Source organism: Solenopsis invicta, chromosome 1 (assembly GCF_016802725.1).
Source record: "Solenopsis invicta isolate M01_SB chromosome 1, UNIL_Sinv_3.0, whole genome shotgun sequence".
NCBI lineage: Eukaryota > Metazoa > Arthropoda > Insecta > Hymenoptera > Formicidae > Solenopsis > Solenopsis invicta.
The window spans coordinates 21655106-21680208 of NC_052664.1; the positions used below are offsets into that span (position 1 = coordinate 21655106).

The 25103-nt window shown below is 30.4% G+C and overlaps 5 protein-coding genes across 6 annotated transcripts in view; 3 read left to right on the forward strand and 2 right to left on the reverse strand.

Moving 5' to 3' along the window:
- The first annotated feature begins 198 nt into the window (after window positions 1-198).
- On the forward strand, window positions 199-4738 carry LOC105194810 (E3 ubiquitin-protein ligase Topors). 2 transcript variants are annotated; one of them, XM_039448785.1, is made up of 4 exons: window positions 199-455; window positions 874-1127; window positions 1626-2029; window positions 2416-4738. In XM_039448785.1, exons 2-4 carry the CDS (start codon window positions 1105-1107, stop codon window positions 4656-4658), a joined length of 2670 nt encoding a protein of 889 aa, XP_039304719.1. In that variant the 5' UTR covers window positions 199-455; window positions 874-1104; the 3' UTR covers window positions 4659-4738. The 2 variants fall into 2 exon arrangements, with proteins under 2 accessions (XP_039304719.1, XP_011158217.2); XM_011159915.3 differs by having other exon boundaries at window positions 200-455; window positions 955-1127.
- A 1255-nt stretch (window positions 4739-5993) lies between these two features.
- On the forward strand, window positions 5994-14163 carry LOC105194812 (transmembrane protein 35A). The gene is made up of 4 exons (XM_011159916.3): window positions 5994-6367; window positions 11308-11446; window positions 11845-11951; window positions 12015-14163. Exons 1-4 carry the CDS (start codon window positions 6260-6262, stop codon window positions 12126-12128), a joined length of 468 nt encoding a protein of 155 aa, XP_011158218.1. The 5' UTR covers window positions 5994-6259; the 3' UTR covers window positions 12129-14163.
- Window positions 14164-15167: 1004 nt separating this feature from the next.
- LOC105194813 (vacuolar protein sorting-associated protein VTA1 homolog) lies at window positions 15168-17789 on the reverse strand. Its single transcript, XM_011159917.3, has 4 exons — window positions 17443-17789; window positions 16835-17272; window positions 16614-16769; window positions 15168-16110 (listed from the first exon to the last, which is right to left on the reverse strand). The coding sequence occupies exons 1-4, from the start codon at window positions 17555-17557 to the stop codon at window positions 15959-15961; spliced, it is 861 nt and encodes a 286-aa protein (XP_011158219.1). The 5' UTR covers window positions 17558-17789; the 3' UTR covers window positions 15168-15958.
- A 320-nt stretch (window positions 17790-18109) lies between these two features.
- LOC105194816 (cation-independent mannose-6-phosphate receptor) overlaps window positions 18110-25103 on the forward strand; it is a 28486-nt gene continuing 21492 nt past the window's right edge. The window contains exons 1-3 of the mRNA XM_011159926.3: window positions 18110-18887; window positions 19345-19384; window positions 20726-20836. The gene's annotated coding sequence lies outside the window, so the exon portion shown is untranslated. The remainder of the gene's footprint in view (window positions 18888-19344; window positions 19385-20725; window positions 20837-25103) is intronic.
- Window positions 20864-25063, reverse strand: LOC105194817 (piggyBac transposable element-derived protein 4). Its single transcript, XM_011159929.3, has 2 exons — window positions 24515-25063; window positions 20864-22882 (listed from the first exon to the last, which is right to left on the reverse strand). Exon 2 carries the CDS (start codon window positions 22867-22869, stop codon window positions 21103-21105), a length of 1767 nt encoding a protein of 588 aa, XP_011158231.2. The 5' UTR covers window positions 22870-22882; window positions 24515-25063; the 3' UTR covers window positions 20864-21102.

Here is a 25103-nt window from a genome sequence, read left to right on the forward strand (position 1 = left end):
AAAATTAATTGACTACCGGTCTGTGATTGGTTCATTTTGTATATAAAAACGGATATAAATATCAGCCTTGCCACTTTCACAACTTTTATATTGATATAAATTTTGTATTACTGCCCATATATGCACCTTTTCGAAATGCGTGCGCGTTCAGTATTATTGAATTTATTGACCTTGCGTGGTTAAATCACGTCGATAAGTTAGGACTACTGCAGGTCCTACGTGAATCGTTGACGAATAGTCGGAGTCGGACTGTCGGAGCAGTGTATACAGCCCGTAAAGCCGGAAATAGGCGAAACAGCTGTGATCAGCTGCGGTCTTTACGCATCTGATGATTCCAGCGATGGCACACGAAAATAATATTACCGTCTCGGTATGATAAACAATCGCAGAAGATGGAGGATGACGTTGACATTTATGCAGACTTACCGAGTCTTGATTTGAATCCTGAAAACAAGGTAAGAATCACAATACTAATTTTGGTCAGCGTTACTTTTTTGTCAGCGTGACTGTCTCATACCTGCAAGGATAAACAATCTGTGATTTTACAAGGATTTAAAATATAAGGATATAAAGTAGTTTATATTAGATCATATTTTTATAAATTATTTCGTTGAAAGATAAAATTTTGCTTCCAATTTTCACCTAATAAATGACATGCACGTATGTTGATATAACCTGTAAAATGTTTCCCGCGCGCACCATGAAGCTATATTCGCGCATTCTACTACTTTGAAATAATTTCTTAGAATTATTTTTAATGTTATTATAATACCGTATTTATTAAATGTGTTGTTTAATATCTATTATGTGAGATAAGTTTTATCATTTTATTAACTTGTTTGCTATGATTATTACATGGAATGTTCGTTTTAGATTCAATCGTAAATCATAATAATCAACAATAATTTTTAAAAAAAGTTTTTAAAAAGTCGATGCTTTTAATTTGTTATCAAGGACCAAGACTGTAATTGTAAGGAATTAAAGAAAGAGCATAGTTTACTCTTAAGTAAACTGGAAAACCTTCAGAGGACCAATGCGAATTTGAAGAATAATCTGTCTTCCCTACTCAAAACTGCAAGAGCTGAAATAGCACGAAAGGAGAGGATGATAGATGATCTCAGGCAACAGTATGAATTGCATAAACTAGTGTTCTTTACCAGAAAAAATTCTTAGAAATTTGGGGAAAAACAGTATTTTTTCTCATTTTTTCTTACTCATTGTTCTAGGTTTTTTCTAGGTTTTTTTTCTTTTAAAATAATATTATCTTTATTGTTCTCTACATCATTGGTATAAAAATTTTTTAACATTCAAGAGCTTTAATTAGTAAATAATAGAGTTGTAATGAATAAATTCATCAATAAAGTCTGTTGTCATTACGTTAGTCATATTTTTCAGAAATAATAAAAAAAACTTTTTAAATTTTTTTTCAGAAAATCAAGAAGACTAACTTCTCATTATTGTAGTTATTTTTTTACCATATTTTTCAGAAAAAATAAAAAAAAATTTAATTTTTAAAAACATAATTTTCCTCGATTTTATTTTTCTGAAAAATTAAGAAAACTAGTTAATTAAGAGAAACTTTAATATTAGCAAATTTATTTCTAATGTTGTTAAAATATTTATAGATTGAACGATATAACCTTCAGAAGGAGCAATAGAAATGAAGGTTTTTCCACTCATAGGTCATCACAGCAACGTAATGTGACTAGGAAGTATGAAGATGTTTCTTCAATACATTCAGAAGAAAGTGAAACAGAACCATATGAAATTGGATTCCGTCAGAACAAATATAAGTTACAGAATGATGTTAATCGGGTATCTACTGTTTTCGGAGAAAGATTACATAAGAAAATTATGGAGACTGAAGAGGAAGAAAAAAAGCAGAAAGCATTATTAAAGCTTGGTGCAGAAGTTAAAACGGAGGATATTCCTAAAAACAGCATTGTTGAAAATGATAAGGAAAATGGATCTCAATTCAGTATAAATAACAACGACAATGAAACTAATGTTAGACGATGCTCTAGTTCAGGTAGCTTAAAGATATAACTTTTTATGCGATTTTTATGTATCACGTAAGCTTGTATAGAATCATATAAAAATTTTTTATAAAACATTGAATTTTTTATCTAATATAAGAGAAGTTTTTGATGTCTGTTTTAAATATTCGTTACTTTTTGTTTGTTTCTTACAAGTATATATATTTTAAAATGCTTTATATTACTTATTTAAGCTATATTCTAAAACATCCCCTCCAAGGAAAATTTTACTCGATACGTTACATATACTATATATTTCGGGTAAAATTTTCCTCGCAAAAAACGTTTTGGAACCTTATATATTTTTAAAGACAATCAAATAATATAGACTCGTTCGTTCGAACATATCATGATTTATCAGAGAATACTCTTGTTACAGAACCTCCGTACAGAAAGAATTTGGTGAAAAGGACAAGTGAAGAGGATACATGTAAACACAAGCGTTTAAAAATTGAAAGTAATGAAGATAAAACCACAACTAAAGAAATGGACTACCTTACACGATACGATCTAACGGAAAATCCTGCGCAATACGAAATGAAAACTGGTTTGAAGTCCGAAGATCAACTGGATACAACACATTCTTTTAAAAAAGAAGGAGCTATTCCATTTCGTGTTGAACGTAGAGCTGTTTCGGAGTACCAAGACACGAAACAGGATCAAAGTTGTGCAAATGGATGGAGAAGCGAGGCGAAAAGTAATTCATCAAAGGATCACGACAATTCTAATACCAGAAATGGTCTTGCCTATAGTTTAAGAAATTCTCGATCTGCTTCGACGTCGAATTATGCTTCGAACAGTGGTTACAGAAAAAATGGGCATAAGTATAATAGCCCGCCAAGAAGAAGCTATTCTAGAAGCAGAAGCGATTATGAGAGCAGTCATCGTTTACGTGAGAGATCTAGTAAAACGTACAGAGAAAAGAAATACGATGATTATAAATACGATAGTCGGTACAAAAATGATAGATTAAGAAGGAATTATGACAGCGAAGAAAATGATAGAAAAACGAGATATAAGCGTAGAGAACATGATGATCTACGAGAAAAATCCAGACCCTCTTCGAGCGACGCCGAAGACAGAAAAAGCAATAGCTCTTACAAGAAGAAATATGAAAATCGCAGAATAAAAAAGGAAATAATAAATGTTTCAAATGATAAGAAACCGCACGAAAGTAAAGTTGTAGTGGAGATTAATTCTCGAGAGTCCTCTAGTCGAACAACTGTAAGTAGCACAATGAATTATACATACAGTGCTGAGGAAAATATTGAAAAGCACAAAAACGTATCAGAAATTAAATCTATAAATTCAACAAAAAGTATATCTGCACACAAGGAACATCCGGTATGCAAGGAAAGCACATCTGTCGTAAATAAAGATTTGGATATTCTGGAAGAAGGCGAAATTTTGGACAGTCCTAAGAAGAAAATTAGTTCTGCAAAAATCTCTAATGATGATAAAATAGAAGAAAATAATATAAAAATTATTCTAGTTGAAGATAAAAATAAAGTTGTTTCTGTGAATGCATCCAGACATGATAAATCAATACAATTTAAAAATTATGTAAATAGTACAAAACAATTAGAAATGGATAGTGATACAAAAGAAATTGAAGTAGTGTCGTGTCTTCCGCAAGAAAATTTGAAAGATTGTGAAAAAATAATTCAATCAACCTCTAGTAAATGTGTTGTGACTGCTGATGAAACACATAATTGTATTAAAGCTGAAGATACACTTAAATCACACATTAATGATAATTTAACGAATTCTACTACTCGAAATATTGGAACGCCTGAACAAGTACACGATAGTGATATTGATGGTAATAACAAAAATAACGCTGATGAAAAATCAGAGGATTTTATTACTGAAACTGCTATTAAAATAAAACAAGTGACTGATTCTAATATTGAAAGTGTTTCTCAAATTCAAGAGTTAGATCATCTTAGTATCGAAAGCACAAAAAAAGAGGAAACGAGTATTCCTAATATTGAAAGTGCTGTTGAAGTCACAAAGGTGAATAATTTTAATAGTGATAATAGTATTCATAAAATTGACAGTGATAAATTAAGAACTTCTGTTTCTAAAGTTGTTACAAAAGTGGAGGCAGTACTTGATTGTGATATTGTAGAAAAAGATGAAAACCGAGCACCCTCCCCAATCGAAAGCGAGACTTTTCATCAAACGTCAAATAAAAGTTGCGTCGAAGCTTTGTATCTCAATGATCATAATTATGTTCAGAGTTTTCCTGTTAATGCTTCTGATCTCGATGCAAACCAGAAGCCATCTATGAGTTTAGAGTGCACTGAAGATGTTTCAGAAACAGCAGTGTCAAAGGAAACGAAAGTGGAAAAAATAATTAATGTTCAATCGATTAGTGTTAAAAGAACAATGTCGTCTGTAGTGAAGAATAAAAAGGACCAACAGAGCAAAGGGATATTAATTTCGCATCGCCGAAAAGCCGTGATACTGAGTGACAGTAATGCGTCTATGACCGTCCTAATGAATACTAATGTAGCGAACACACCTTCTGTAATTAACAATTGTAACGACAACGATTCCACTTTGAAGCCACGTGCCTGCAAGACATCGCGAGTATTTGCAAAGGCAACATGTAAATAATCACAATTCCTACGTTCATATAAGAAATGTTAATAAATCTGGATTCATATGTAAGATATGGAAAATAGTAATTAATTGTACAAAATAGTATAATTTTTAAATTTTGGTATTAAGCTTTAATCTTTCAAATATCATTATTTTTTACACAAAAATGCATGAAATAGTGGAAAATTAATTCAGAGATAGAACATAGATCAAATGGATGTATGGAAATATTTTTTCTGTTTTCTGTTCACTTCTCAAGATTCACTTACAAATCACGCAAAGAATTGACAATTAGCACATTGGAGTTACTTTCTCGAGTTTGACAAGGATCTGCCACATTATGTAATAAGAATAATTTCGATCAAATTTCGATTAACATAATCGCTGACGAATTCAATCGGAACAGAGAAGTATTGCTTGCAGTAAAATTTATAATTGCTTTTAATCCAATCATCCTTTCCATGTCATATATGAAAAAGTTACTTTTATCTATGTTAATAGAATGAATTTTAGAACCTTATGTTGCAATAATATATTGCAATAAAATATTCAATTTATTACTGATATTTATTTTTTCTTTTTTACTTTCAGATTAGCTGTCTTACTACTTTTTCATTTTTAATTCAATGATGCTTATTTTTTCTTTTCTATTCTTAAACATTGTATTCTCTTAAAGCTATTTCACTAATATTTGTTAAAATTTTTTGCAGTTATATTATTGTGATATACTTATTTTATGATTCCATATTCTTCTGTACATTTATATATTAGTGTTTATTATCGTTTTTGCATATTATTAATGCAGTCATGTATCTATGCATATTATTTTTTATTCATCTCATCTCTTGTACTTTAGTTGAATTATTATTATTAATGATTTTATTACTCGACAAATTAATTGTTAATTAATGCGTCGATTATGGTATGCGAATTAATTTATAATCTACAGATAGACGCCAGCTAGGTATTCGTCGATACAATTTTTTTTTTTGCAAAGTATAAAATTTTATTGTTGGTTTGAGATAAAAAGTAACTACTATTAAGCATATTAAAATAATCTACTGATATAAAAATATGATCTCGGAAGCAAAATCAACTAATTGTAGAATAGCGATCAAAACTAAACGTGCAAAGTTAATCGGAGCTCAGTCGAAATCGGCCTGAGCGACAAGGGCCATCCTACATCGATTAGTGCGGAAGAGAAGCGGCAGCGGCGGCGGCGTCGCGTATCGATCAGAAAATAGCCGGCGCGACGACGCCGATACGCGCGCGTCGGCCGTTGACGTCACCGGGAAGCGAGGAAGCCGGGGGAGAGGAACGTCCGTGCTCCGCGCTTTCGCTTCAGAAGCAAACAGAGGACCACAGAGGACGTCGGGATGACCCGCGCCGTGGATGTCGTCGCCGTCGCGGCTGCCTATTAAACACGCCTTCCGACTCGCGACGCTCGCGAGCATGTGCTCGTAGACGCGGTGCCCCTTGCCGCCGGTCCTCCGCCTCCGACGACGAGAACGAGATCCGCGCTCAGTCGCGGCCGTCCGCGCCGCATTTGTTTCCGGCGATAATCGATCGGCGGCATTTTCATTACGAGTAATCCGTGACCAGGCTAACTGTCAAAGATGTCCATAGTGCTCAAGTCGCTCTCACTGCTCCTCGGCATATTCTTTATCTTCGTCGGCATCATGAAGCTGACGTCGCACATCAGTAAGGATCTGCACAAGGATCTGGTAAGCGAGCGAAGAGAATCGATCTTCTCCTTTACTTGTGCGACATTTACGTCTATTTTTATTAATACAGATTAACTTTAATCTCGGTTTAACTTGCTCTTTATCTTGTTTTAGTTTTAAGAATCAGGAAAGGATGAAGAGTGAGTTAAACTAAGATTTAAAGTTAATCTACACTGGACATTAATGAGACAATGTTCTGCGATTGTGTACATGAACGATAAATGGCGACGTTAGTGATTCAATAAACTATGAGATTTATTATCATTGCTAGTTGACGCTAGTCATCACTATTTTCTGTCAAACTTGGTTGTCTTCTTTGGCTGAAAAAATTCTACGACAAAATGTTCGAATTGGAATACTTGTTAACTTAAGTAGTTAAATGTTTCTACATATATCTAAGAAAAAATAAATATTTCTACGAAAAAAACTAATAATTTTTACAAATTTATATTTTTAGTAGAACTTTGTAATTATTCATAGAAAATTTTTCATCAGAATAAGCTATTTAGAAATATGTAGAATGTACATTGAAGACTGGCATAATTTTACCGAGAAGTTTGTAGAAATTACACAACAAAAATACAAAAATTTAGAAAAATGTTCTAATTCTAGCATTTTCATGTAAATTTTTGTGGTATTAAATTTGTGTAGACTTTTTTGTAAAATTTTTTTTCACCAGGATATTGTTACAGTTAAAATTCCGATTAGGTTTTAGCAATGGCGAAAACGACGTTCATTTCTGTCAACTTAAATTAATTTTAATCTCAGTTTAATTTACTCTTTATTCTTCGAATTCCTAAAACGAGGAAAAGATAAAAAGTAGATCCGAGATTAAAGTTAATTCATATTAGTAGAAATGGACGTGACAAGTTCTAACGAGATGTGAAGCTGATAAAGTTACCGCCGGCTGCGGTTTAATATTGGCGGTCGAACTTGACGACTGATTCAATTTAACGTCGTTACGTTTAACAATGTTAATGTCATTATGTCGATATTGTTACGTTTAACGGTGTTGAGGTTGACGAACGATAAATGATGATAAGTGATTTAATTGCTGAAAGCCTAGCATTGCATTTATAGTTAATGCATTATAATTGTTAATTACTATTATAACTCTTTTATAACTGCAAGTGTTGTACGCAAACACGTCATTTCGTCAACTTGGTATCAACAGTTAATCGACTGACAAGTTTAAGATTTCTTTTTGCATTTCAAATAGAATTGCTCGTCCGATTTGTCAGTCGATTCATCCCCAAATATGTCGCAAAATACTCGATCCCAGCAAATTATTAACATTGTTATTAAATAATTTTTTTGTTATTTAACTAATTAATAATTAAATAATAAAACATCATTTAACTGTGTCGAGCTGTTTAGCAGACTGACAGACTGGACGCCATTTGTCACGTATGCAGTCTGCTCATCTTATGTAAAGCATAGATATATATTTCGCGGACGTTCGACATCGGTGCCAAGGTGGATAGTCCGTGTATCCATCCGGTCTGTCACGGCCTGGCTTTGTTACGTAACATTTGCGTACTCGAGCCGTCGGCCACCCTCGGTTTCCCACCGTTACATCGGTCGCACGCGCGCTCATGGCAACGGCGCGGCGTTTCCTCTTTGCCAGCCGAGTAGGCCTCCCGGTTGCCCATTTTCCCACGGTGCTCATTTCCGGATTGTTAACGCTCCAGAGATGAAAAACTCGACGACAAATACGTATGACACGCTTCGGTTGGCCGTACGTTTATCGGGTTAACGTTTGGGCGCACAACACCGATGGCTCTTGTGCTTCGGAAGAAGTGCGATGAAAGGCCGCGATTGATCCAACCAATTATTAAACGATGTTCCACAGGTTGACACACGTCAAACGGCTCCTGGCTTTACATATTACACTGTCACGGTAGTCATTTCTTCAAAACAGTCAATGTAAGCAATAATTTTACGAAGGAATAGACATTTTAAGAATAATTTTGAAATTAAAAAAAAGAGAAAATCTTCATAATTGAGTGCAACGCTAGTAGCAATGAGGATTGCTAAATTAATGCGAGTACTTGAGAGAGCACTTGAAAATGACCAAAATATTATTTTAACAATTTTTTTTAAAGAAGCAGATTCTCAAAAAAAACACCAAGTTATATGTAATACAATTCAACAATGTACCTGTTATATAACACACTCGTTATATAACTGTTACATTGTCGAGTGAGAAATTACAACTAACATTTGTATTAGATGTAATTTGGTATTTGTTGGTTGTCTTAGGTATATTTTGATCTATATGAAAGAATTTTTGGATATGTATAAATGTCTAAAAGAAAATGTTAAAGTTATAATCTCGTGGGGAATGTATAAGCAATCCATTTGCAATCATGTTTTGGATAAAATACGAAAATTTTCTAATTATACAGTGAATTATATTGAATTATATTATTTCTGCTTTCATATTTATATTTACGCGTTATAGAATAGAATATTTATTCTCTTTAGCAATTTTATACCGAAGAAGGGGACTTGATTTACAGAAATTCTTAGCCGCTCATTCATCTATACCCTTTTTATCTAACGTCTACTTTAGAAAAACTAAAACAGAAGATCTAAAATAAAACTAACTAAATAACTAAACGAAAAAAAATCGCACCTTTTACATTGCATTTATACACTTTAAATATTTATACGTTATATTATATTATATTATATATTATACATTTATATCTTTTATATATAACTTTATACAACTATATATCTATGCTTTATATTTATGCTTTTTTCCAATATTATCCAGTCGACAAAAGTTTATACCAAAATAATAACACCAAAATTATATATCCTAGAAGTGTAAATTAAAGTACAAAATGTAAATGTAAATGTTAATAAAAATGATAAAATGTCAATAAAAACGACAAAGAACTCGTACAAATATCAATAAAAATCATCTTGGAATGAATAATACAAACACGAAATAAAACACGAGCAAAAACAATACTTCGAGTTCTTTTTATTTTTAAAAATTTTTCTTTTGACGCACATACTGTCTCCTATATATAATCTTCTTTTTATCTTTTTCCGATAAATTTCGACATATTGATATTAAATTCTCTTATAGCCTTTATTTAAAATAGACGAAGGAAAAGGGAGTAAATCATGTAAGGAATGCGAGGTAGCGATGCCAAAAGCTTCAAGACCTTCAAAGCGTTCTCTTGCAAATCATGTTTTTTTGAATTTTGTGCACCTTTCTTTTGGAAAGCGGAAAATTGGAAACTCATTCTTAATAATTTTTTTTTTAATATCTTTAGGAATAACTGCATTGTGATTTACTCGTCGATTTTTTTTAAATTTTATCAAAAGTTATCAGCAAAGTTACATGAAAAAATTGACTTTACATTATAATTAAAATTTAGAAATAGCTTATGCATAAAAAAAATATTAATAAAAATGTAACCAATATGTTACTTATATGAGAAAAAAAACAAAAAAGAGATGATTCGTGTTATTGATAAAAAAAAGCAAGATAGTTTTGCCTTATGATTTTGAAACTGTATTCTCCATTTTAATATCAATTAAGACCGACCGAACATTTAATTGTATCATAAAAATATTATTCAACTCACGTAATAACTATGGGAAGTTTTATTGGAAATTTATTCGAATTCAACATTGTGCGCTATTAGTTTCAATAGGTTTTTACGCGAGTCTAATATTATATTATTTCATAAGATTTTGCGAGTGTATCAGTCGCAACTGGGCCAAGAGTAAAAAAAAATGTAACTTTTTTGAAACTTTGATTGTAAGATGCGACGCAAATCGTGTCGCGTTGCTTGTTATAGGCGGTATAAAAATACACGGTAATGTACGCTCGATAACGTTTGCTGAGGTAGAATATAACGTTGCGCGATGTTAAAGATTAAACAGCCACGTGGAAACGCACAATGAACATTAGCATACTTTTATCGAATTTAAAGTATTTAAACATTCAATAAATTATTATTATTAAAGAAATATAAATTGTTTATTGTTAATTGTTGGTTATTTTTATATTTCTCAAAAGCTAATATTCTATTTTTTGTACAATTCTTTAAGAAACTTTAGATTACTTTTTTGCAAAAGATTGCAGAAAGAAAAGAAATGGATAGGATACGCTTTTGATCTATTTCTGTAATTTTTACTAAGGTATACATGTATCTATCTTTGTACTTTGAATGAAATATCATTGTTACGTACTTAATGTCACAACTTAATATAAAATTTTAATGTAAAGCACGGACCGTCGATGTGTCATTTCGCTATTTCAGTAACTCCGACATTGCCCAACGAAAGTGATATTAAGGTAAACACCCGTGCAGATTGCTTGGTCAACCGCCAATAAGCTCGCTAACTTGCTAGCAAACGATATTTATATACTTTGCGTATTAGAACAAGTCAGGTTTTCTTCAAGTCCTCGAATTGTCTGGGGCTGCCAAAACGGGCCCTCGATTATTTCACCACTGTGTAAATAGTGTGCAGTAAAAGCAGCGTTCAACAGTAGTCACTTTAGAGATGAAATGTATTTTAATATGATCTAAAATATTTCTTTCTTTTCTTATCAACATTTCATTGTACATTACATTTGAGCTTGCAATTTTTTAACTGTTAATGTCAAATATCTTGATCCTCTATGCTTCAAATAAGAATTCCGTCGAGAGCTCACTTAAAATAAAGCGAATATAATTTGTCATTTGTTCACGTCCTTTGTTTACAGCGTGATTCGTCAAAATATTAAAAATATTTTTTAATCAGTTACAAAATTTAATGATTACTTTTGATTTTTTTTTTTTAAGAGAAATTGATTAACAAACAATATTTCGTAATTCATTTAATACTGGGCACATTTAAATATACAAGTCTTATTTTTTTATTTTCAACATTCACTGAAGGTCAACAGGATGTTTCGTTTTCTGTTTCAGAGGAAGGACTATGTTAAGTACGCAAAAGTATTTCCGCTCTCGAGAACACTTGACTTCAAGGTGCCCAGCAAGTGGTATCGAAGAGTCGTCGGCTCGCTTGAGATCATCTGCGGTCTCACCATGGCAATTATTCCAAGTCGTAGGTGCAAAAGATCAACCACCTTCTTTCGTTGTAATATCCTCCCTTCGCAACCGCTCATTCTGCTGAAGAATTAATTTTCAATTCCGTAAAACTGCATCGTCAATCCCATCAGTTCTCGACACCATAGATTCTCTTATTGTAGATATTTGTTATCACATATATTTTGGTCTTTGCCAATTTTTAATTACATAGGTTCTTAATATCAAATGCTATTCTTTTAATAGATTTTGAAAAATTCAAATTCAACAGTCTTATTTTTGTGGATTTTTCACATTGACTTCTCTTGCGCTTATTATCTCACATAAATTCTTAGCTTTGATTGCTGCACCAAATTGCCATGTTTTATGAACGGATAAACTGGTCCGTTGCAGTAATTATCTGTAAATTGCTTCCAGACAAAGTTAAGAACATATCGAACACAGTGCTGTGTCTCTTGATGCTATTGGCCGTGTACTCTCACTATATGGTCAATGACAAATTCGAGAGGATCGCCCCGGCACTGGTGAGTGATTATTGGCATTAATTATATACGCTTCGCGAACTGTAAATTGGAAAACGATTTCAGGTATTCTTCTTTATGCTGACGGGGCGACTGGTGATCGATTGGCAGCTTAAGCGGGAAGAGGCGAAATCGGTGTCGGCGAACGGTGTCGACGATAAAACTAAGAAGCAAGACTGAGCGGGATTACAGTTGGAAAACGTGTTGTCTGTTTTCATTTTAAACTACTTAATTCCGCGATTTTATTTCTGGGACACTAATTCTGTGAAAGATTAGTTAATTTATTTTAAACGTAGACTCGAGAGTCCCATTCTTCCAAAAATAAAACTTTTGTTTCAAGATACAGTTATTCAATATATTTCATTGGTTTTTTTTCTATATGAAGTTTCGATACACAATAAAAAAAACTATGTAATGTGTAGAAAGAAAGAAAACGATAATTTGGGATTTTGTGGATTAGACTTGTAAACAAATGCCTCTGGAAATGAAAGCAAGATGAGAAATATGTATAATTTACAGTGATCACTTTTAATGTAATTAGTGAATTTTTGTTGCACTCTATGTGTTACTCTGCGCACTATATTGCAATATAGTTTGCAGATAAAAAAACGAGCGTTGTTAAAGCACAAGATTTGTAATTAATGGAAGTAAAAAAAGAACATCCATTTTTAATCTTATGATGGAATATTTTTTATCGCCAATGCGAATCGGTGAATATGTGATGTGTATTTTTTTCGATAATTTAATGATAATTAAAAATCTATATTTTAAAATTTGATTTTTAATAGTAATTATAGTCCAATAATTAGTAAGTATTGTTTCCGGTAATTGATGATAGTGGTTCGTCTCGCAATATCGGTCCATTAAGACACCATTGTATTAATGTCGATTGTCGCTGGCCATGATTAAAGAATTGATCTTCCTCTATATATATTACAGTTATTACAATGATACAAAAATGACAAATCATCGTTATCAAATATAATTAATACATCAATGAAATTAATTTTGAAAATAAATCAGTTTGGTCAAGTTCTTTTAATTGATAGTTTTCTTTTAGTCCGTCAAGTCGTAATAATTATTATACGACATTATAAATGATATTATATATGGTGTCCCAAAATTAGTGAATACTATAGCAAGAAAGTTCTTGAAAAATTAAGTAAAATAATTATTTGTAGATTTTAAATGTTCTTTTTAACTGAACTGACTAGTTCAGAATTTATCTTTCTTCTTTTAAAAGGAAAGAAAGAAGATAAACTCTGAACTAGTGTTTAGCCGATTCAGCCAAAAAGAACTTTATTAAACCTTTTATTTCAAGCGGTAATTTTTAAGATATAGAAGTTTGAAACACTAGCCAATCACTAACTGCTATTACTACTATTACTATTACGTTTAGATTTATGGACTCATATGTGAGTCTATGAATGACGCGACTAGTAATATTAGTAACAGTATGACAGCCGTCTAAACGTAATCTCTGATTAATCAGCTAGTCTTTTGACTCATTTATTGATGATATAATCAAATTCGTTGATTATTGAATTTAATGCTTGATGTCCATGAAACCGTGGTACTACAATTTAAACGAAGAAATTCAAAAACTATAAGAAAAAGATTAATCAGTTTTTAGCTATTATATCTAAAAAATTATTGCTTGAAATAAAAAATTACAAATACTTATTTTACTTAATTTTTTTAGAACATTTTTACTATCTTGATTCACGAATTTCAGGATACCTTGAATATAAAACATTATACAATTGTAATATAAGCTACATGATATGAATAACATATAGGATATTACAGTATAAATAGTTAAACTAGAGACACTCTTTATTATATTAAACAATTATGTATAATATATAAAGAATGATATATAATCATAGGAGGCTATAATATAATTGTTGACTAGCTGTAGTATAAACAGAGAAAGAGATTTAATCTGCTATGCGTAATAATATAATCGACATTGATGCGACCAATCCTCAGTGAGTCATACTAGCTTAAACACGAGGTACTAACTGCCACTTGAATGAATGTGTTCTTATATGTACCGTGCGAGCGTGTGTGTATGGACATATAGAAAATGTTTCTTAGTAATTGAGATACATGTGCGCACTAGCTTTAATTTATTTCTTAAAACCTCTACGTGCGAATAACGAGTGTGATCAAACAATTTGATAAATAAAAGCAAAATTGAAACTGTCAGGCAGATTGTCTTCTAATTACTATTTAATACCTATGACAGCGTTTTATATCCAATAATATTTAGATTTCAAGGCACAGCAATAATATATGCAATAAACAATAATTTGAAGTAGACCGTTTAAGTGTAATCACATAAATAGATAAAGAAGCATTAACTATGGTCGAGACTGGATCATAATGCCTAATAATAATTTTATGTAAAAATCTTAAATACATTTTCAGTTTGTTATAAACTATGCACTGAATGTTATCGGTTTTGAAATACAATCGTAAACTGAAGCTAGAAATAATATCAACAAATTAAATCGATTTTCAACTTAATAATGATGCTACAAACATCTTGAGAGCTTTAAATTTATTACAAAAAATATTATTTCAGCCAGAGTTCGAGCCTGGAACTCCCTTATTCCGTGACACAAGTGTACGGCGGAATTTATAAGGAATTGAAAATGCCTAAAAAAAAAAAAATATATATATATATAATAATATTAAAGTTTCGACCGTAATTAACGCTTCTATACTTATCTTGTATCAATATATGGAATGTTTACGTATTTAAAATCTTCATAATTTTCATAAATTAAAATTCGCCTAGTTTAAAAAAGTTTTAGTTATATTTTTATTAAAAATAACATTTTTTAATTATATTTTAATAAAAGCATTATATTCTTTTTTCTATTGCATGTAATAGATAAAAATACATACACATTGTTTAAATATATAGAATATTGTCATTAAATATTATTTACATAAACTGTTTCTTCTATTTATATAAACAGTTTATATCTAATAACTATTAAAAATCGAAGAAAATATTCAAAATTTTTTTACTAGTTGGATACTTTGATATTTATTACCTCAATTAATGTTAAGTTTATAATAAAAAAATATATATATAAGATGTTAGATGTATGTACATATAATGTGAAATAAAAAAAAACAACTTTGTTGCAAGTTTTTGTTTATCAATAATTATTAAATTCTAAAACTTATAAAAAAGCAATAATATTATTTCTCAAACATTTCTTTGTCATTTATTTTAAAGCAATCTTGTTCAAGATTTTCTATTTTCAAGATAATCGACTTATATATTATATTTTATTTAAGTGCTCAATTTTCGTTGTTTATTAACAAAATAACAATAATTCCTCTAAAGAATGTTTCATTAATAATAACGTGAGTAAAAATCTAATTGTAGAAAACATTTTTGTTTCTTTCTACAGAGGTAGCAAGATGCTACAACTTTTATCAAAAAGAATATTAATACTCTCTAAGTAAATATTAGATCTATGCATAAATTTGTACAGTTAAGTTTCGCTCAGTTCAAAGTCAGTATCATTCACTTGCTGCCTTCTAGTATCATTCACTTGCTACCAAAATATCGGTAAAAAGTTGTTGAAAATATTAGAAACTATTTTAAATAAATTATATTGTTGCAACTTATTTTTACAAATATTTTAATTAATCAAAGTCTTGTGGATTTATGCATAGATCTAATGGTTTTAATAAATATTATGAAATTCTATACAGTAACACATCTATCATCTTGAATAGTAACAGTTACAGTCTGGAAACACGATCTGTAACAATTCTATTTTCAATAAGTGCACTATATTCGAGGTTAATTTGACTAGCTAACTGTATATGCTTCTTTTATTAATCTTCTATTATCTATACTCAAGGTTGTAAAAGTTATGAAACATTAGTAAAATACCTTTTACTGGCCATTATACACGATACAAGCGATAAGTTTAATGTAATTAATTACAAGATGCATGCTTTCTCTCCAATTTGTTCATCTACACAGATTCCTGACCAGTAGTTAAAAGATGCAGAGCTTTCCGAAGGTTCATTACAGAAGTAGCTAGGTCATCATAGTCCAAAGCACTACTCGCCCATTTGATAAGTTTTTGAGCCTTAGCAATTTGTTCAACTGACAAGTTGGTACCACCTGTAAAATTGTGTCCAAAATAAAAAAATCATTATTTCATATTCTGTTTCCAGACTTGACTTATGTTTATTTTTACTAACTAAATTAAATTCATTTTAATTACTTAATTTTATTGTAATTCTTAGAAAAAAGAATAAAGAGTAAATTAAATCAAGATTGAAACTAATCTACATGAGTAGAAATGAACAATATTTTTATTTTATCTTGATAAGGAATTAATGGTGTAAATATATAAATGATAATAAAGTTTTAATTACTTATTCATGATAAATTCCATTAAAATAATAAAGAACAAGTTAATATAAGTTGTTATAAGAATTCATATTCCCATGATTGAATTATTTCATCAGACAATGAATAGAAAATGATAAATTAACATTTCTTTCAGAATAATAAAAATGAAAGAATAATTATCATAGGAAACAATAAGATTTTTGGCAGATTGCATTCTATTGTTTTCTATCATTTCTTTTTTACAGGATACATTTTTTAATGGAACTTACTTTCTGTTTTATACGTATCATCTCCTGGCTCAAATGATTGTGTCCTTGTAGTTGGAGGATCCGCAGGGATGGATGGGATACTTGGGAAGTCTGGGACACCTGGCAAAGTATTATCCTTAGGACTTTCAGGCTGTACATTTGATTTAGGTTCTCCATCTAGTGGTTACAAAATGTTTAGCAAAATTTTAATAAATTTGTGCATATAAACAGCTGATATTTACCATTGTCATTCGATGTGTTGACTGTATCACTTTCATCATCTGATTCTTTCATTGGCCCAGGCACTGGAGTTTCTCCATTTACCATACAATTGTGGAGGTAAGCGGCTTTCCATTGAGCATACTTCCGATTCTGCGTTGCTTCAACACTCAATTCTCCAAATAGTGTCAATACATCATACAATATCTGAGCAGTGTAAAAACTCTGTAATACATTCTTAGAAAAGTTTGCAGCCCTATCGTTTTTATCGGCATACAAGAAAAGCTTTAAGGCCCAATTTTCTACGTGTGCTTGAGCAGCTACATCGTTAGTAATAGCTTCGTTGTCGTGTAATTGTTTCTTTGTCACTTCTAACCAATCCATTAGCTTCATCAGAAAAGTGGTTTCCTCTGACGTCTTGGTTGATAGCTTCAATCCAGTTTGCAGAGCATACAGCCGACCTGTATACATAAATTTTAATAATTCTCCACCTTTTTATTGTAGAAGGCAAAGAATGTTAAACTTTCAATAGAGGATACATGTCTTTATCTCTATGTCACTAACCTACTGAAATATTTTTCTAATCTCTAGAATTAAGGGTCGTAGAATTTATAGAATATTATGTACGTACACCAATAACTGACAACGCTATCTCGCTGGTCGTGCTTTGTCGCGACTGTTAAATATGGTTGTATAGATTTTAAATTAGTCGGAACTTTCGGCAAGTCGGGTCCTGTCAGTGCCATTTGGAATAAGAAAGATGCACGTTATTTCTTAGAATTATCTCCTCTTGATCGCTTGTCGCGCGTGTGGATTTCCGTAATTATATATTTAATGTCCGAAGAGTAATTATTGGCCTGTTTAGCGACGAGATTTCTTGACACTCAACGAAAAGACGATTTCTTATCAGCGAAATAATCGATCAGATCATCAGATTTGTAGCTGTCCTTAGCTGCGACTTTATTTTGAAGCAGCTATGTCCATCAAATGTGGCTATTAGAACTACGTAGCCAATGTCTATAAATTCTGTAAGTAACGTCCACTGATTTTGTGGTTCTCTTCCGTGCTATAACCTATAACACTGTTATAATATTATACTAGATGGCTGCGTTGTCTCATCGTGCGCGCATGCGCCGCCGCGGCCGCACTCGACTACCTCCGCCGCCAGTCGGTAACGTTCGAGCTGCTGCTACTACGCCATTGCTAGTTGCTACCAGTGGCGGAGAGGAATCTTCTGCCAGTGGCTACTGCTGCTAGTGCTGTTTTCCTGCTGTTACACCGCTGCTAATATGCCATATTTATTCTTGCTCTGAGACTTTACGTTCTGCGATCGAAATGATCGGATGCTACTATTGGACGATACATTGTCACGGCTCCAAGCTTATCGTGTGCTTCAAGTTTAATGGTTTAAATTGTGTGTATATACAATAGCGGGAGTACGAAAGGCGATACGGGGCGATCTCCTAATCGTATCATATGTAGAAATTGCGCTTGTTCGTGAATCGCGGCATCTTGTACTTGTCGTGCCTGTCGGTTGAGTGAAATTTTCGTCCGCGCATGTTCGCCCGAGTGTTTCAAAAGAATTCGTTACCCGCGCAGTAACGCCAGTAACTTGTACCTTCACAAACTTGCGTTTCTTTCGCATTATTTGTCACGTTAGAACGGAATTAAGTGCGGGATTATCATCGGCTGTCGTATTATGAATTACCGTACGATATATTTTAATGATCAGATTGATCAGTGAATGAATAATTGTCAACGACGTATCTTCGCGAGTGAATCTTGTGCGGGTGTCATGAAGAGGTAGCGTACGGTAAATCGTGGTTTCGCGGAATCTTGTATCTCTCGTGTTGCTTTTTCGTCTCGATACGATAAATTCGTCATTCGTCATGTGTGATCGTCATCGGAAATGCTGTATGAAGCATCGCGCGATCTTACGTTTCAATTATTAATGTAGTAATTAACGCGACGAATTTTGCGCGAGTGTTGTAAAGTGATACGAGAGAACAAAAACAGCAAAGATTCGAGGGAAAGAGGAGATCTGATTGTGAGAAGCATCAGGCATCGGCAGAATGGGTAAATAATTTATTTATTGATAAACAGGATTTACAATACGATCGCAATGTTAACCTTTTCTTTGTAACTATCCTGGATATTTCAATATTTGTTGATACAAGTTTCTCACAAGTTCGATGGAATAAATTATATATTTTATTATTTTCTAAAATAAAAAGTTTCAACATTTGTTCTAAAAAATTGAAAGCTATATATTCATAAATTTTTAAATTTTTGAACAATTTTAAATAGATAAAAAATGACAGATTTGAGATTCCCAAGATGGTAAGAATGAGGATCATTTAAAATTTTATGGTAATTTATATTTTTAAGAAAATTTCTCTCTGTAAATACAATTTGATTTTTTTATTATATGTTTAATGGACAAATAAAGAATTGAATATGTGTAATAATTATCTTTTAAATGTTGATTGCTTTGGGTATTGTTTTAACTTGTACATATATTTATATGTTATAGATTAATGCAATTTCAACTTTGCTGTTGCACATCAGTGTCGGTAAGTCTAAAACTATTTTATATCATTTGAGATAATAAATCTCAAATGAAAACTATTTCATATTCGAGAGAAACAAGAGTAGCTATTATGAAGGAGATATTCTAATTTAAGGGACCATTTTAATTATGAATTTTTTGCTCTGAAAATATTTAGACTATTTTAAATGTGTGTTTACTTTTTTAAGTTTATAAAAATTTAAATTTTAGTCCATATACCAATAGAAAATAGAGATATTATTTATAAATACTGCGTAATTAAAAAAATTAAAATCACATGCTTATACAAAACATTATTTGTTTGAATAAAAATATTGTTATATTTAAACATCTATTACTTGATGAAAATAATATTATTATTAGTCGTACTTATTGATTCAAACATTGGTTTATTTGGATACAATTACAAATAAATTTATTTAGATATTGTACAATAAAATTTATTAAGTCCAAAGAAATCATTTTCTCTATGTAGGTGTATTAATTTAAAATTTAATTTTGAAAGTCGTAAGTTAGTCAAAATTCAATTTTTAAATTTGACTATTTTCAAATTTTTGGGTAGAAATAGTCGTCACTCGATTTCCTTTCATATTTAATTCCTTCAAATTGTATAATCATCAAATAAATGTCTACAAAGAATTATATGTATTATTAAAAATATAAAAAAGTGTAACGTTTGTACAATAACAGTCTTTTATATTTGCAATGTATTTAGAAATGGAAATTAATTGATTTTTTGAAATCTAATTTTAATCAATTGTTATAATAAATGTATATAATAAATTGTGTATTTGAGTACAATACTAAATTTTTTTATAGAAATGCTTTTTATTTTATTTAATATTTTTACAAATTTTTTTGGTAAAATTATTTTTTTAACTAATTCTTGTTTATATTATAAAAATTTCAAACTATAAAAGATATTGAACTTTTAACTTTAATTAAAAAAATTTTTTTAATTACATTTTTCCAAAATTCTAAATAAGTTCTTCTAAATTGTTGTAAACGCAATATCAATAATAAAATACATTGTTTAAAATGTATTTTATTATTAATATTGATCTAATTAATATATCTTCAACTTATACACCATTTTAGACTTATTAAAAAATGTCTTTTTCAGGTTATTGAATAACTACTTTTTGAACAATCAATACTTAAACTGTTCCTTTTGTAATTTGAAATATGAATTTCAAGATATAAAAGTATTTTTCTTTAAATTACTTTTGTTTCAGAGTTTTTAATTTTTACAAGAAAATGTGCATTTCTCTCATCTTGTTGTCTATAATTAATTTTAATATTTATAATTCTTTTAGAAATAAACAATCATACAAATATTTTCTAGAAATTTTACAGTATGCATAAGGGTCACTCAATTATTTTTTTATACTTGTAAAAATAAAAATTAACAACGAACACTTAACGACGTGGTGCCTAATAGAAGTTCTGAAAAAAGGTATGTATTAAATATTAAACAATGACCTTAAACGTAGATAGAAAAGTAGTTTATTTAAAAAATAGTAATTATAGAAAAACTATAAAAAAACGAGCTTCGATCACTTTGACACTTTTGAGTTTCGCCCTCTCATAGGTGACCTTCCAGGTAGATCTTACTTTGACATACTCATTTACATTGTTAACTTTTTAACATATCAAGATCAATGTAATCACTGGTTTGCCTATATAATTCATAATTATCAAAAAATATTTTACAATTTTACATTATTGTCCAAGGTGAGTGGAGCATTCGCAGCAAATTTTTGCTACGTGCTCTCGGCACATTGGACGATCGCATGATAGACATTTATAAAAGGTTTTTCTGTCTAAATTCGATGGACAGTACCCACATCTTTTTTGCTTGACCATTTTATTGTCAACCAACAATTCCGAAAAGAAAAGGGGATCCTGCTCTTCAAACAGTTTAGTGTTATTCACGTATTCTTCAATTTGTATACGCAAATTTGCTCTGAGAGTCGGTGTCATCAAGCGCCTTTGTAAAGAGGGTTTTATAAGGGCCATGCACAAATCATAAATATAATCTAAGCGCTTTAGCTTTGGATTATCTTTGCATAAAGTATACAAAATGAAACTGTTTACACTTGCATAGTCAAGCATAGCATAAAAGTAACACATGGGCCAGCGTTGAGTTTTTCTGGTCGTACTGTATTGATGGCATTTCTGATTAAAACTCTTCGTGCCTTCTTTCGTTAAATTGTAAAAAACAACTATTTCGGGTTTTTGTATAATTTCATCAATTTTTCCATTTTTATGCAGTGATGATAATATTAATATATTCTTTTTTCCTTTAGGATTATAAGAAAGTAAAGTTTTTCCATCGTGATAATAAAATTTAACATTTGGTTCGGCATTTTTTTTACCTTTTTTAAACAAATCCGGAATTTTAGGTTTATTCTTTTTTATAGTCCCTACCATTGTTAGATTATATTGTTTTCGTAGTATATCACAAATCGGAATCGACATGAACCAGTTATCACATGTAATGTTACGTCCAGTATTAAAAATGAGTTCTGTTAATTTTTTTATGTAATACGAAGGAACTGCTTCGGTTGGATCTTTATCTATAGCTCCGACGTAAGGAATTGCATTGTACATGTAATGTGTTGCAGAATCATTTAACAAGATCACCTTTAAACCATATTTGTCAGATTTTGGCATATATGTTTTGAAAGGACATTTACCGCGGAAAGCTAACAGTTGCTTATCAATCGTGCAGTTACTGTGTGGCTCATAATATTTAACGCAATTTGCAATAAATAATTCCCAAACTTCACGAATATGTGTGAAATGATCGTTCGTTTTCCGCTCAGCACGTAAATTTTTATCATCGAATCGCAAACAAGTTATTAAGAACGTAAAACGATTTTCAGCCATCGTTAGTCGAAATAAAGGGATGTTGTTTAAGGACCACAAAGCTTTTCTTGTCGAATAATTCATTTTATGCATCCCCGCTAGATATAATAAACCAATGAAACTTTTTAACTCAACAAGATCTGTAGGCTTATGATATGAGTCTATATGTCGTTTAGTGTCTTTCATTTTTTGAATGACTCTAACAATCTCATTGTTCGTATAAGAGAGAATAATATTTAGAATCTCCTCAGAGAATAATAAATTCCATGTTTGAAATGGTGTTTGTACTGTTAATGCATCACCTTTTGGCCTAGGAATATATACTGTTTGCGATTGTCTATCCTTCGCCTCATCAGGAACATCCAACGACCATATAAAATCAGTTTTCAAATGTAAATGGTCATGGCGAGCACGTTTTTTTGCAGGCTGATCATCTGCTACTTGCTCTCTTTCTTTTTCATCCTCGTCGATTTCTTCAGCATCTTTCTCAGTCTCATGAACGCTCTCTATTTCGACTACATCTTCTGTCTCACTTTCACTCTTGTCAGGGTCTAAATGCTCCTCGGTTTTCTCGAACATTTGTTCGACTTCTGCCGCTTGCCTCACCCATGAATCCATATGAACCTGGAATCTGACATTACAAATATTAAAAATTAATAACATAATTAAAAATTAATAACATACTTTATATTTTATACTTTGTTTGTACTCTTTTGTACTTTTATTTTGGTTTGTACCTTATGGGATTACTAAACACGCAGTATTGTGTTATCTTAAAATTATACTTAAGACACTAAAATTTTACTTAAGAACTTTATAATAACAGACTATGAATACTAGTCTAACAATAAGACTAAATATTAAAATATACTGTGAATACTTGTCTAAGACTGAATATTAAATATATGAAAATTATATCACAAATAAATTTAAGATATGAAAAGTAACTATAAAAGTTACTCTTACTGTAAAAATGTAACCATATTACAGTTATTAAAAAAAAGTAACTGTAACAATAATGATGGTACTTCCAAATTTTGGAAAAAAGCATCCTAAAACATAAAAACCTTTGCGTTATAAAATATTTATTTATATAGTTGAATGCTTATTAATAAAAATTCTTTTTTAAATAACATATAGAAAATACATATAATGAAAATAACATATTGAGATAATAAATAAATATATTAAAAAATCAAAAAACTGCAAAAAATAGACAATTTTTTAATGACAAAAATCCAGATAGCACATAATATTTATAAAAGATTTTAAAAAATATTTATAATAATATTTAATAATTATTTGACACACCAACTATCGTGTTTGATTTGCATTTCCTACGTTTTATTCTCTAATTTTAATTATTTAAATATTTTATAAATATTTACGAAAATATTTTATAAACATTTTTATGATATCTCAGATTAAATAGATCATAAAGATTTATCATAAATATCACATGAAAGTATTTATAAAACATGTATAAAATATTTTATAAATATTGATTTTTTTACTTATCGTATATATTATATAAAATATGTATATTTATATTTAATTTTGAATAAAGATTTTATGATTTTTTTGTTTATATAAAATATCTATAAAATATTTATATAATATAAAATATTTATATAATATATAAATATTTATCATAAATATGTGTTTTTTTGGCAAATAAAATAAAAACTAAAAAAAGATTTAAAAACAAAATAAAAATAATAGAATTAGAATTTTGTCATATTCTCGCCGTCAGTTTTTGGATTATACTAACAATAAGTACAGGAATGCGACAATTGTACAATAGATTTATAGGTTTTTAAGTCTTCAAAGCACTATTTGCGATGAAATAATTACGATATGAATTTTTGTAAGCATAGTATTTAACAATCCCAATTTGTATAAAATACAAACAGAAACGAAAAAGATACAAATCATTTTCTTCCGAATATCGTTGGTCGTTTTTTTTATATCTTGTAAAATGACTTAATTCCCTGTGGAAGGGATATACAAAACTAAAAAAACGCTGTATTTCTGAATCCTTTGCAGTACAAACGAAAATGAAAGAAGTACAACCGAAGTACAAACAAATTATTCTATTAACTTTTAATTTTCGTAAAATTGGATTTCAAGTTTACATATAATACAAGTGCGTCAAGTAGTCTCGAATTCGTTTCTTGATATTAAAAACAATAAATTTAACTTGAATCATTTTTTCTCACGATATACACTTATGACTCGAATCACAAATAATACAATTACTCACCTCTATTTTTATTTTCGCTTTTGTGAAAATCCTGATTTCTCGACGATTAGCCCACACTAGGTTAGCGTAACCCAAAGGCACGTATTTCGATGTTTGCACCTCTATGAATAATGCACACAAGTCATCAACTAAGGGCATTATAGAGAGGGTATACAAGTTTTTTCTTTCCAGCGCCACTATTCAAAGTTCAAATCCTGTAACTTTGAAAATCGACTCGGATTATGCTAACCCAATGTGTTATTGAGGATATGTATGCACATTGAGCGCATTTAGCAAGGGATTGATTGTATAAATCTTGGTGAAAATTGCAAAAAGTTATTAGAATATTTATAATTTTATTGATCAAAATCTAGTGAACTTTGTTCACCTTTGTAATTTTTACTCAACTTATGTTGTACACAATTGATCCCCAGGGTCACTTCAACCAACTCTGATTTTAATCGATGATTAATTTGATCAACAGTATTTCATCATGGAAAGGAAAACAGTTTATTATTATCAAGATGTATTTGATTGAACATAACACTGATATGTTTTATTTAGTTTTAACACAGATGAAATTATTAATTTTATTATAATATAATGATCT

Bases quoted from the DNA above. Each gene is read 5' to 3' on its own strand.
- LOC105194813 (XM_011159917.3), bottom strand. From the start codon at position 17,557: ATGGCACTGACAGGACCCGACTTGCCGAAAGTTCCGACTAATTTAAAA. The intron at 16,770-16,834 runs GTAAATATCAGC...TGTAACCACTAG, and splicing joins CAACACATCGAATGACAATG to ATGGAGAACCTAAATCAAAT. The intron at 16,111-16,613 runs GTAAGTTCCATT...ACAATTTTACAG, and splicing joins TGATACGTATAAAACAGAAA to GTGGTACCAACTTGTCAGTT.
- LOC105194812 (XM_011159916.3), top strand. From the start codon at position 6,260: ATGTCCATAGTGCTCAAGTCGCTCTCACTGCTCCTCGGCATATTCTTT. The intron at 6,368-11,307 runs GTAAGCGAGCGA...TTTCTGTTTCAG, and splicing joins AGGATCTGCACAAGGATCTG to AGGAAGGACTATGTTAAGTA. The intron at 11,447-11,844 runs GTAGGTGCAAAA...AATTGCTTCCAG, and splicing joins CATGGCAATTATTCCAAGTC to ACAAAGTTAAGAACATATCG.
- LOC105194817 (XM_011159929.3), bottom strand. From the start codon at position 22,869: ATGGATTCATGGGTGAGGCAAGCGGCAGAAGTCGAACAAATGTTCGAG.
- LOC105194810 (XM_011159915.3), top strand. From the start codon at position 393: ATGGAGGATGACGTTGACATTTATGCAGACTTACCGAGTCTTGATTTG. The intron at 456-954 runs GTAAGAATCACA...TTTGTTATCAAG, and splicing joins ATTTGAATCCTGAAAACAAG to GACCAAGACTGTAATTGTAA. The intron at 1,128-1,625 runs GTATGAATTGCA...AAATATTTATAG, and splicing joins ATAGATGATCTCAGGCAACA to ATTGAACGATATAACCTTCA.